Source organism: Solanum stenotomum, chromosome 12 (genome assembly GCF_019186545.1).
Source record: "Solanum stenotomum isolate F172 chromosome 12, ASM1918654v1, whole genome shotgun sequence".
Lineage (NCBI taxonomy): Eukaryota > Viridiplantae > Streptophyta > Magnoliopsida > Solanales > Solanaceae > Solanum > Solanum stenotomum.
In genome coordinates, this window is record NC_064293.1 from 36976832 (window position 1) to 36989960 (window position 13129).

Sequence of the window (13129 nt, forward strand, 5' to 3'; positions counted from 1 at the left end):
AAATTCTTAGTCAATGTTATTAAATGTAACCAACTAATTGAGTACACACATCTTTAATTCACCCAAATCTATCAATTTGTCCACAATTTAGAATTCATAGCTTTTTAAGTTCCCACACGAGCATTCTCAAAATGCATTAAACTGGTATATACTTCGAATAGTCGCAGAGCCAGAAAATTTTAGCAAGAAAATTCAGAAAACACTAAATTATTATACTTATAACATGTCAAGACGATTCAACAATATATATATATATAGAGTAACATCTCAATCCCAAACATGAACTTTTCATCATTAATTCTACTACTTATATCATAATAATGTAGAACTTAGCTAACATAATATATTGTTCCACATGACAAAACAAATACAACCAAACAACACATATTATAAGTAATATAAATATAATAACTTACTTAGCTATTATTATTTTTTTGCTTCAACAATAAGCAAGACATTTCTTCTTGCAATCCATAGTACATCCACCAGATCCACCACCAAAACCATAACCTTTTCCAGCACTTGAATATGCTTTATAACATTTTGCTGGACATATTAATTTCATACCCAAACATGGGCCGTTTTCTTTACACACAACACTGGAACTTACAGCTCCACTTTTTCCATATCCACCTTTTGGGCTTCCAAATCCACCACCAAATACTCCACCACCAAGCCCAGGAATATTAAACCCTCCACCAGGCCCAAAAATCCCACCAAAAGCCCCATCACCATTGTTTTTTCCATTATTATTTCTGACTTCGCCACTGCCTGTTTCACCTTTCTTTGTTTTTTCAACCCCGTGTTTTTTCGGGTGGATGTGTCTTGTAGCAATGGTAGAAGTGAATGTTATGATGACCAAAAGAGCTAAGAGAGTGAGGGTAGTAATGGAGATTTTCTTCATTTTTTGGTTTTTTAGGTGAAAGAGAGAGGAGAAGAGTGAGTAAAATTTATGGGAAAAGAGAGTTATAAGTAGATGGTAGTTGTCACACTTTTATGAAGACTTTATATAATTAGAATAGGGTGGGTGCAATTTATTACACTATAGTATACATGATTATATTAGATATATCTAGATATTTTCCTTTTTAATTAGTGATATTAATGCGTCAACATGTACAGTGATAGAGACAAATTTACATAAGAATCATTCAACATCTACATATTCAACAAAGCGGTTCAAACAAATCCTTTTTTGTTTTACCCCTAAACATGTGTACATATTTATATAAGTGTAAAGGACTTATCATTGAGAATGTGTGACAAGATAGTTAAGAATGAAGATATACTTTGACTAATGATTTTGAATTTTGAAAATAATTCACGTTTAATAAAATGTGTTAATTACCGCGTATGAGTTTACTCAACTTGAATTCAAATTAATCGAATAGTTTCAAATATTAGATAGTTAAACTCGAAAAAACATAAATGGACATAGTAGCGTGGACTATAATTCTATCAATTAGGCATGTAGGGATGGTAGATAGGTGCTGCCTTAATGAGCCCTAGGAAGCAGAGAATTAATTTTACATTAATAGATACAAATTAATAAAGGTGATGATACAAGTTAGGTGGTACAAATCAAATAGAGAAATCGTACCAAACTGAAAAGTCAAATAAATCGACAAAATAAATAAATTTTTTTTCTATACTTGAAAAAATAAAGTTTGAAATAGTATTTGTGTAACCAAAAAATCGATATAATTAATTTGGTTTGATTTTAATATAAATCGAACTAAACCACTTCATGTACACCCATAAGTACAGTGGATTAATTCTCTATATATCATAAGTCATAATTAGAGCCATCAAAATGGGCTTAGCCCATGGGGTCGGCCCAACCCAACTCGTTATATGGGTTAGGTTGAGATAAAAATTTTCAAGCCCATTTAAAACTAGGGCTTATAAGCCCGCTCCATATAAGCCCCTGGCCCTTGAGGCTTGATTGAGGCCTGGCCGGGATCGGCCCATGGGCCAAAACTTTTTAATTAAGGGTAACTTACCATAATCTCACTAGTATATAATCTAATTACTTTAATACACGTTGTAATATTATGAATCTTACCAGATTTTGGTACGTCCAGATATATGTATCTCGGAATATATGAACTCAAAATTAGGTTAATCTGTTCTAGATACACTCTATCCAAGTAGATTCACATGTATCTAGGATGCATAGACAAATTTCGCGCCCTCGCCTCCCTCCAATCTTACTTGTCACTCTTGTATCTCGCTTGTGTATCTGGTATGCGAGATACATGCTAACTACAGTAGACTTTTTGCTAGTGTTATTAAAACAACACCATCGTTTGTCATATTTGATTTGAAAATCTTCTCATTTTCTTGATATTATAGAATTATAAGTTTGAAAAGAAAAAAAAAAGAAGGGCTAGCCTACCCCAGCCCTCGGCCCTTCTAGGGGTGGGTTGGGTTGAAACATTTTCAGGCTCTTCTGAATGAAGGGCCAGCCTGCCCTAGCCCTTCAAATTCCTTGGTCCGCGAGGCTTGAACGGGGTGGGCTGGGCCCGGCCCTTTTGATAGCTCTAGTCATAACTTTCATGTCAACTATTCTTTACAATTTTGTCCCCCGATCTATTATTATTCAGATAGATAAAAGAAAAGTTGAAAACGCGTTAGACACCAGTGGTTTAGTTTGAAACTCGTATGAATTTATTGTGGCTAAAAAAGCCAGCTCACATGAAATTGTCCTTTGAACCCCATTTGAACATAGATTTTGATGTTAACATTTGAAAATTTAAGTTTTTGAAGTTGTGTTTAGACATCTATTTAACTGTTAAAAACATTACATTGCGAGTGGGAGTCCCAAAAACTGCTCTGAATGAAAACTTAAAAATATTTAAAAATTTAAATTTCAAAATTTAATCAAATAGAAATTTTAAGATAATTTTTAAACTATGATCTAAAATATGTAGTTAAACGCTTGGTACATTTAATAGTATCCGTACATGTCAATAGAATGGTTGTTTATTGCCATGTGCGTTTGTAAAAATTGATGGTTGAGATTCATTTGAGAGGTAAACAATTTTAACCAAAATAAAGAAAAGGAAATTAAAAACTAGAAAAGTTATTTTCCTCATTTTGAATGTATTTGTAATATTTTTTTAAAAAAATTTGATCAACCGAAAATGAAAAAAATTAAGGCAAACACAGACATTAAAAGAAAATTGGACCCATCCTATTGAATCTCACTCGCTTTTGCAGGCCACTCCTATTTTCCCTATGTCTACTTAGGTGATATGATATATCCAAATTCAATTAATGCATTCTTTTAATGAATTAAATTTCCACATGCTGATGCTAGACATTTTTTTTTCAATTTTGGCTCCCAGCATAGTGCAATAAATCAGTACCCTGTACTTGTCAGCGCCATAAATCCCGATTTAGTCGGACTCCAATGAGGGTACCAGACACCAGGTACGAAATTAAAAAAATAAAAAATCAGTACCCACAGTTGCAGTATAATGCCTAGTACTATCATTTATTCATATTTGCAACATAGATGGTCCTATGCACACCATATCACATTTTAGGCTGAAAATTTTGAGTAACATACAGTAGATTAAAGGCTAGAGGAGTTCCAGCTAGCATCTACAGCCCCGATGATCGTTTCGTGCAGTTTGGCTCCAGCGCAAGCAATTATACCGCGATCAAGTCCTTCCAAGTATTCGCCTTTTGAGAAGTCTAGTGGTTGCCCTCCTGCATCGGTCACCACTCCACCGGCTTCTTCAATGATAAGAACACCAGCTGCATGATCCCATATTTTCTCCTTGTAACCAGCCCTTGCAAATTTCATGTATATCTCAGCATCTCCTCGAGCTATGGCTGCATACTTTACCATGCTATATACACGTAATGGCTGGTTCCTGCAGTAGATATGTTGTCAGCCGAGCTTAAAAAGAATCTGATTGCATCAATATTTTACTAGAGATTGCAGAGTAATTTTCAGTATTTGTAGCTGTCAAGCATAACCGGAAATAGATTCTAAATGCTAAGACAACTAGTAAGCCATCGTAAATATAGCATCTTGAAAGTTACACACGTTATAGGAAGATCAGTTTTGGAATACGAGAGGGAATTGTGAGAGATATTTACCGAAGACCAACACTATGAGCCAGTCCTGCTGTGAATGAATGGCTTGAATTTGCCTTCTCAACTGGTTCACAAAAGGTAGCTAGTGCTGGGTTATCGATGGAGGATACTCTAATTTCCCTTGCAGAGTTCGGCCACACAAATTTATTTTCTCCGCGCAGTAATGGTTGCATCCAAGCCTTGCCACCACCTTTCCTTGCATAAAGTACAGAACCTCTATCCGAAGATTCAGATGTAGAGGAGGTCAACCTAGATAAGATTCTCCTATAACCATTTTGATAACTAAGCCATTCCTTCTTCATAGGATAATTTGGACACCCGAGAACCCCAAGCACAGGTTCTCCGTCTTTGATCAATGCCAAAGCAATAGCGTATTGATCTCCACGTACAAAACCCAACGTGCCATCAACAGGATCCAGTACCCAAAACTTGCTACCTCTGGCACCTGCCAAGCTGCAACGACTTATGGCCTCAAGAACAGCTTTAGCATCCAGATCAGTATCAGGACCTTTCAGTCCAAAACGAGGTGCATCGGCTAGACACTCATTCACAGTTCTTACTACTGCTTCTAACAGGCCCGTTGCGCTAGCCTTGGAAAGAGCTTCCACATCTTCCTCAGCAACAATAGAGACGTTACTGCCATAAGCCTCGGACAGTACCCAGCTTACAATTGCTTGGACGCTCCAATCTAACAAGATCAAGATTAGCTGATCTTAGCATTTTAAGAAGATACAGCAGTTTTTATGAAGAAAATGGCTGATGCACCATCATCTTGGAAATGCACTCTTGAAGTATTTCAAAATGTTATGACAAACCAGAGCATGACATCAAAAAGTGAAGCCTGATCCTTTCACGTTTGAAGATCAAGTCCAACTTAATACATTGGACCCCAATTGCACATAATGTTACATGGATCCATATTTATTTTCACATCAATTTTTATTGTAATTTAATTTGAAAACTCTGCACGAAGCACCTATACCCATGTCACACCCAACTTTGTGACATAAAGTAGACGTACCCATAAATGATTCCATGTAACTAGATAGCAGCAGGAAAGAGACAGATACAATTTTAGAGACAGAGCAATTGTAGCTCAGACATAAAATCTTCTCCGAACTCAGTCTGGGAGATCTTATGGTTATGATTCTAGAATTCACTTATTAAGATAGTGCAACCTTGTTTTGTCAAATGCTCTTCTGTTGTCAGTATTCTGACATTGATGACATAATCTTCAGTCTATCATCACCAGCAAAGTTTCCTAATATAAATCATATGACGATGATGATATTTATGTTCAATTTTTCTTAGACCAGATAATTACTTCTTGGGAGACAAAAGGACTTATTTTTGGATTTGTTGAGTGGAAATGGATGAAAAGATTTTGTGTTGTACTCATAGATGATCATTTAGTTATTGAAGAGACAAAATCTTTTCTTTCCTCTTTGTCTCTTCATGTTACTTGTCTCAACACACATATTTGGACAAGGCAGCCACTCATTACAGAGAGAAAGGCATCAATGAACTTGTGACACAGAGTTACTATCTTTTGCTTGATGACTGTTAAATTATGCTTTATTAAAGTCTACAAGTTGTAAAACATAATAGTACCTAGTGCATTAGGTTTTCTTTATACATTGCAAGCTTTAAACAAATACATTTGAAGATTCTAGATTAGGTTAGTATGCTTTAACTCCCACACAAATTCTATAGCACTACAGAAAACCAAAATAGTATGTTCCATTTCACAGGAGAAAACATGAGTTCGATAGAACTCCAAATAATAATAAATACAATTCCATAGTTACCTAATATCCTGAAATGAGTTAAAAACAGACAGAAATGTGTCTCTCACCATCAATTGAAACAAAATGATGTCAAGAATCCAGTTTTTTTTACCAAAATACATATGTAGGTAGAGTTTTCATTGAACAAACCATCAATCTTCAACAAGTTACATAATTTTACTGACAAATTGGAAGATTAGGTCCAGTGTGGGCACCCCGGACCGAGTTGTGAATATACTTCTGGTCCTTGAATGTCACACATCTTATCCTGGATAAAAGAATGTCTGGATTATCACATGTAAAGATATAGCATGTGACGTAACTCAACCCTAGCTCGCGAAGGGAGGATTGTTTAAGTCCATATAAGCAGACCACCAATCCATTTCCCAACCAAACCAAATGTGGGACTCTTATCCACTCTAAACATCACACATAACATTCATTTTCGACTATCTAATCAACAATATCCAAAATGATTACTAAAAAAGACACAATCTTTTTCCCTCCCCCAATTCACCTACAAAAACCCAACTCTCAAGCAAAATCCTAGAATTCCCAAACACGAAAACACAACAATACAATCTAGAACAATAAGCAACATACCAGCAATTGTCACAGGAGAGTCATCCTCCTTAGAATGAACATGTTCAGAGCTTTCTGATAACAAATTTTCTTGAACCCTCTGGCAGAGCAAGCAAGCCATATGAACAGCTCTTACAGCAATTTCCACTTCTTTAGAATACCCATCTGATATATAAGCCGAGTTAACTTCCAATTTACAATCTTCATCCATTGCAGACACAAAATCTGTTTGACTACTAGTTTGGGCAGTGAAACCCAAGTAAGAATCTTTCTTGGTCCAAGAAAGAGTTCCTAATATTTGTTTTTTTGGGAAAATATCATTCTTCCTAAAAGTATGTGGGACTTTGGTTGAAAAGCTACTAGTACAAGAAGACATAATAGAGATTAGTTTTTTTTATAGATGAAGAAATTTACACGCAGCTAAAGAAACAGGGGATGAATTTTTTGTTTTTTTGGTTTCAATGATTGGCTTGAAAAAAACAATGAGTTTTCGTGTGGACTCAATTTGTTTATATAGAAACACACAGTCACAGACTTCTCAAGGCCAAGAAGCCGCGGAGGTCGGAGGTGTACGGTAGATTACAAAACAATAGCTAGTTTTATTTTTTAGTCTGTTTCAAAACGAATGAATATTTTTCCTTTTTTTGCCACACTTTACTTTTTTTAAAAAAAAAAAACAGAGGCAGTATTATATTTGATAACTTAAAAAATTCAGTGTCCTACTTGATATAAATTACAAAATTTAAAAAATATTTACATATACAAATTTTTACCAACTCCAACTTGACCCTAACATCGACCGATGAGAGGGAGTTGCTCGGATGGTAAACACCCCTCACTTTCAACTCGAAGGTTGCGAGTTCGAGTCACCAAGGGAACAAAAGGGGTGGGAACTCCTAGGGAGGGTAAAAATAATAATAATAATAATAATTAAAAAAAAAAAAAACCTAACATCGACCCAGATACAACTTTGCACCCTGATCCTGAGCTCGACCCCGACTCAGACTATGGTTACTCAACTAGACCTTATTCTAACCTTAATCCAAAACACTGATTCGATCAAACTCTTAATTAGTAATTTTATATATATAATATATAGCAACGAAGTTGATGTCTTTTTAATATCCAAACATTTTGCCATTGGAATTATAAGATCGTGACGTTTTTTTTTCATTATTAAGCATATATCTTTGCACTTTCCAAAAAAACGCAAAGAAATGGAAAAAACGGAGGCAAATTTCGATCGAGTCGTGAAATATAAGTTGTTATCATTATCAAAATGAAGCAAATGATCTTCAACCAAAGCTATGATGAAGAAAACGAGGAGACAAACTGAGAAATGGAAAATAAAAGAAAAGAAAAAAGTTTTTTTCTTTTTGAAACAAATTAGGTCAGGTGAATTTAATATTTAAATTAATTTAATTTAACTAAAATGTGAGCATCGCACACATCTTACCTGGTAAAAAAATAAGTCGAAATGGTATATTTACAAAGATATTTAATACTTTTGTGGGATAATAGGACGCCTATAAAGTTGAGATACCTTTTTTAAAATTCAAGACAATTTTAATGATGACTTTATGTCTTTTTTCATATATATTTTTTGTATCAATATACAAATTACTTGCTTTTGCTTAATAGACACATCAATTTTCATGGTGAAATATTAGCCCTATTCAGGATAACAATGAAGAAGTAACAGATATCTTTATCCTAACTAATTCGTTTTAACATAACCCCACATGAATATTAAATGTATATATTGAGAGTGTAAATCATGACTTATTGTTGATGTCAAAATGACATATTGCTCCTTAAAGTTGATTATACTTAGATTTTTAATGTATGTATATAGGATATATATATATATATATATATATATATATATATATATATATATATATATATTATAAACCAACTTATTGCTGATTTCAAAATGACATGTTCCGATTTGAATCTATGATTTCCAATGTGAAATAAATCTTGTTACACTTAGCTAAATATAATCCTTAGTCCTAAATAGGTGTAATAATTCACAAAACTTTACATAAAACTAATCTACGGGAGCCGCGGAGGCCGGAGGTGTCCCGTAGATAACATAACTATATAACTATTTTCATTTTTAGTCGATTTCAAAAGAAATGAATATTTTTACTTTTTTAGCAACACTTTACTTTTTTTTTAAAAATGGAGGCAGTATTATATTTTATAACTTTTAAAATCCAGTATCCTACTTGATATAGATCACAAAATTTAAAAAATATTTACTCGATATACAAAATTTTACCTAGGAAATATTTTCTTTTAGAACACTTGGATATAATCTGCACAAATGTTATTCCTGTCCCAACTCCGACTTGACCCAAACATCGACCCCGGATACAGCTTTGCACCTTGATCCTGATCTCGACCCTGACTCAGACTATAGTTGCTCAACTAGGCTTTATTCTAACCTTAATCTAAAATATCGATTCGGCCAGACTCGAAGTTAATGTCTTTTTAATATCCAATTATAAGATCATTGCCTATTTTTTCATTATGAAGCACGTATCGAAGTGACCTAAAAACTTGAATGAAAGTGTGAAGAGAGGGGATATGAATATGATGGAATGCTTTATACACACGGACAAGCAATATAAAGATGCTTTACACTTCAATTGTAATATAAAAGCTATTTGGCTAATAATAATTAAGAGAGTTGGAGTTTGACAAATTAATTTTCAAAACTTTTTAATTATGTAATTATATTTATTTTATAGTAGAAAGACTCAAAGTTAAATGGATTAGTCATGATTCTAGTGAGTTGTTTGGATGTAAATCTTAGCGTGATCATGTTGTTATGTCATAAAATATACTATAATTCATATATAAGTATATATGTTTATAGTTATTAATTACAATGAAGAATTTACAGATATCTTTATCCTAGCTAATTCGTTTTAACATAACCCAACATGAATATTTAATGTATATATTGAGAGTGTAAATCATGACTTATTGTTGATGTCAAAATGACACATTGCTCTTTAAAGTTGAAGTAATATCATCAGTTTATAATATGGTTTTTAATGTGTGTATATGGGATATTATATGACTTATTGCTGATTCCAAAATGACATATTCCGATTTGAATATATAATTTCCAAGGTGGAATAAATCTTGTTACACTTACCTAAATATCCTTGGTCCAAAATAGGTTTAATAATTTACGAAACTTTACATAAAATTAATTTTGGCTAAAAGTTTTTCAGAACTTTACATTCATGTAGTCACATATATATATAATAGAAAATTTCTAAATTTGACATTATATCAACTTTGTTTATGCACATATATAAATTTTATTAATCATAGGGCCTTTATATATGTGCATAAAAAACATAACACAAAGATATATTTATCCTAAATAGGTTTAACATAACCCCACATTGACAATAACATGAATTTTTTGTGTATATAGGAAATGACTTATTGCTGATTTCAAAATGACATATTAATCGTGTTTATTAGATAGTAGTTTTTAAGAATTGATCAGCAGAATTAAAAAGGGTGAGCTAACAAATAATTGTCTAACTTTAGTTTTATATTTTTGAAGTTACAGTTATTTTGGGATAATTTTTTTTGAGCTTAAACGACAATTAAAATGGAACGGAAGTATATACATATATGGAATGACTTATTGCTGATTTCAAAATGACACATTATTGCTGCTCAAAGTTGAAATAATGCATGATCAGTTTATAATCTGGTTTATCACTGTATTATCGATCTAAGTTGAATTCCAAAGTAAATCCAAAAATTAATCATATCCTTAATTTTCTGATATGAGACGAATGAAATAATATGATTAGCACTTATCCAATAACCTTTCCGTTTTTTGAACATTTACTATTTTAATTTTGTCTTGGAGCAGTAATATAGATTTGCTTAATTTACTAATCTCATCAATATAATAGTCCAAAGTTAAGTAAGTTACTCTAAAGTCTAATCATATGAGATAGTAACTGATATTAATGCCAAATGATGCATTGCTTTGTTCAACACATCGTCATTCAACTTTATATTTCATCTTAATCACTCATAATTATATTCATTTTAACTTAGCACAAAGTCAATATAACAAGTCGTACAGCAAAAAATTATATACAATAATTATATATTTTTTAGTTGGCTGTATCAAAAATACTTACTGATTATATTTATCGAAAGAATGTATAACGAAAATATATCTCTTCCTTGTTAATGCAATAACTAAACTTCATATTACAGTAGGACAAATGTTAGTTTTTCTGAGTATAATTTAATTTACTCTTCTTAAGACAAATAAATAAGTCCAATATCAACCATTCAAACAAGAGGAAAAAAAAGGGAATTTGGTTAAGTTGGTCAATATAAGCCGGCTTAGACCAATCTAAGTAATTAAGATTTTATCTAACATTATTCGTTTTGTTGAATCATATAATTACTTTACTAATATATAGAGAAAGGAATATGACACGATGATGTGCTCAAATGTTAAGGGGTCGATTAATTTGCGGACCAAGTTATTACAAGATTATAATTTTGGAATGACTAATTTATCTTACCTTCCAAGTTCGCTAAAATAACATCAAGATGAGGAATTTCAGCAGTTCGGTTGGTTAACTATATGAACTTTTACTTTGTTGATAAGAGTTAAATTCTCAATCGTGTAATCCCCNCCCCCCCCCCCCCCCCCCCCCCCCCCCCTTTTTATATATATATATACCAAATTTGATGGGATAAGATAGGATATCCTAAGACTAAGAGTCCGTTTGGATTGACTTAAAAAATTAATTTTTAAGTCAAAAATAAAAGGTCAAACTTAAATGACTTTTAAGTCAAAAAAATTAAAGTTGGGGAGACCTACTTTTGGCTTTTAAGTTACTTTTAACATTGTCAAACACTTCCTAACTTATTTTAAGTCATTTTTTGACTTATTTTAAGTTTTTTTTATATTTGCCAAACATTTCTAAAAGTAAAAAACTGACTTAAAAGTAGATTTGATCAACTTTTAAGTTAATCCAAATACCCTCTAAATTTATACTTTATTTAGTTGAAGATATAAATTTATGTTGGGATTAATTATTCCTTCGATCAAATAAAGTATAAATTTGATCTCAAAGTTAATCCAAATTAAAGGTTCAACTAAAATCTAAATTTCAAATCAATTTGATTTGAAATCATGACCTAAACGGACCCAGACCCTTAGTTTCAAAAGTTGATCAATGGAGGATACAAATTACAAGTTGCTCTCATCGTTCACTTTTACTTCTCCACTTTGAATTTTGTATGCCTCTTAAGAAATAATGATTAATATAAATATTTTTATCATAATACCTATTAGGAATGTACATGGTCGGGTTGGTTTGGATTTTTTGAATATCAAATCAAATCATTTGTGTCGAATTTTTAAATTTATAAATCAAACCAAACCAATAAAATTTAGATTTCTCAACCTCGGCTATTTTCAGATTTTTTTTCGGGTTTTTCAGATTTTTGGGGTTTTCCGTTAAAGTATTCATACAAACATATAATTTACTTGTACTTCAAATATTTCTTTAGTCCTACCAAAATACAACTATCTAAGGAGTTTCTTAAGAAAATAACACAAAATATGATATGATTAATGACACTAAAATTTCCGACAAAAATAATAATAATGAAATCGTGTAAAACAAATATTGCAAATTAATAAGTCATAATGAAATGATCATAATTTAAAAGCACAAAATCATGCTAAAATAAGTTTAATAAGTATTAGTTACATGACTAAATATTAAAGGAAATTAAAATTAGATTATGTATTTTAATCATCTAAATCAATGTAAAACTAAAGAACAAATATTCAATATTATCGTCATTCTTAGTGCTGAATTGATTTTCTTTTTGCATTAGTATTAATTTGATTTTGATTTAAGCTTTATTATAATTACCAACATCTATGAACTATAATCTTTATTGGACCATTCAGAATTCTAAGTTTCATACTTGAAGTAATATATTAAAAGATAAAAACTATGAAAAAGTATAAGAAATATTTAAAAATTATATCAAAGTAAATATTTTTATGTATAAAATTATCTATATAATGTCGGGTTGGTTTTTTTAGTTAAAACCAAACCAACCCAAATATAGTCGGGATTTTTTTTTCAATACCAAACCAAGTCAAACCACACTACTAATCTGGTTTTTTTTCGGTTTGACTCGATTTACGATTTGGTTCGATTTTGTACACCCCTATATCCATAGTATTGTAGCTGTGCAGGCCAAACGTAAATTGGGCTGGCCCAAGTTTGAGTAGAATTTGGGCAGGAAAAGCCCGTTAAGTCTGTAGAATATGATAGTCCATGGACAATTCCAGTAAGACAAAAGTTTCAAACGGTAGTGAATAATTCAACTATTTCGATCAGATTATTATGCCTATATACCCATTTATTATGTAGTAACGTATCTGTCAGTAACCACGAAAGGATATGGTACAGTGGATGGGTCAGATGTTTTGAATTTTAGTTTTGAGTATGAAAAAATTCTTGACCGGAAGGGCTAACCCCAAAATAGGCCTTACCCAACACAAATCCGAAATAGTCTAACTCCAATATCAATATCGGACACTAGATAGAAAAACTAAT

The 13129-nt window shown here is 32.0% G+C and overlaps 2 protein-coding genes across 2 annotated transcripts; both read right to left on the reverse strand.

Annotated features, from left to right (window-relative positions):
• Positions 1 to 267: 267 nt before the first annotated feature.
• On the reverse strand, positions 268 to 975 carry LOC125848103 (uncharacterized). The gene has a single exon (XM_049527907.1). It carries the CDS (start codon positions 902 to 904, stop codon positions 440 to 442), a length of 465 nt encoding a protein of 154 aa, XP_049383864.1. The 5' UTR covers positions 905 to 975; the 3' UTR covers positions 268 to 439.
• A 2297-nt stretch (positions 976 to 3272) lies between these two features.
• LOC125848770 (PAP-specific phosphatase HAL2-like) lies at positions 3273 to 7028 on the reverse strand. The gene is made up of 3 exons (XM_049528697.1): positions 6501 to 7028; positions 4114 to 4798; positions 3273 to 3884 (listed from the first exon to the last, which is right to left on the reverse strand). The coding sequence occupies exons 1-3, from the start codon at positions 6853 to 6855 to the stop codon at positions 3581 to 3583; spliced, it is 1344 nt and encodes a 447-aa protein (XP_049384654.1). The 5' UTR covers positions 6856 to 7028; the 3' UTR covers positions 3273 to 3580.
• Between the last annotated feature and the right edge of the window lie 6101 nt (positions 7029 to 13129).

Coding starts and splice junctions, on each gene's coding strand:
- LOC125848103 (XM_049527907.1), bottom strand. CDS start 904: ATGAAGAAAATCTCCATTACTACCCTCACTCTCTTAGCTCTTTTGGTC.
- LOC125848770 (XM_049528697.1), bottom strand. CDS start 6,855: ATGTCTTCTTGTACTAGTAGCTTTTCAACCAAAGTCCCACATACTTTT. Junction 4,799..6,500: donor CTCTCCTGTGACAATTGCTG/GTATGTTGCTTA, acceptor TGATCTTGTTAG/ATTGGAGCGTCCAAGCAATT. Junction 3,885..4,113: donor GCTCATAGTGTTGGTCTTCG/GTAAATATCTCT, acceptor TATCTACTGCAG/GAACCAGCCATTACGTGTAT.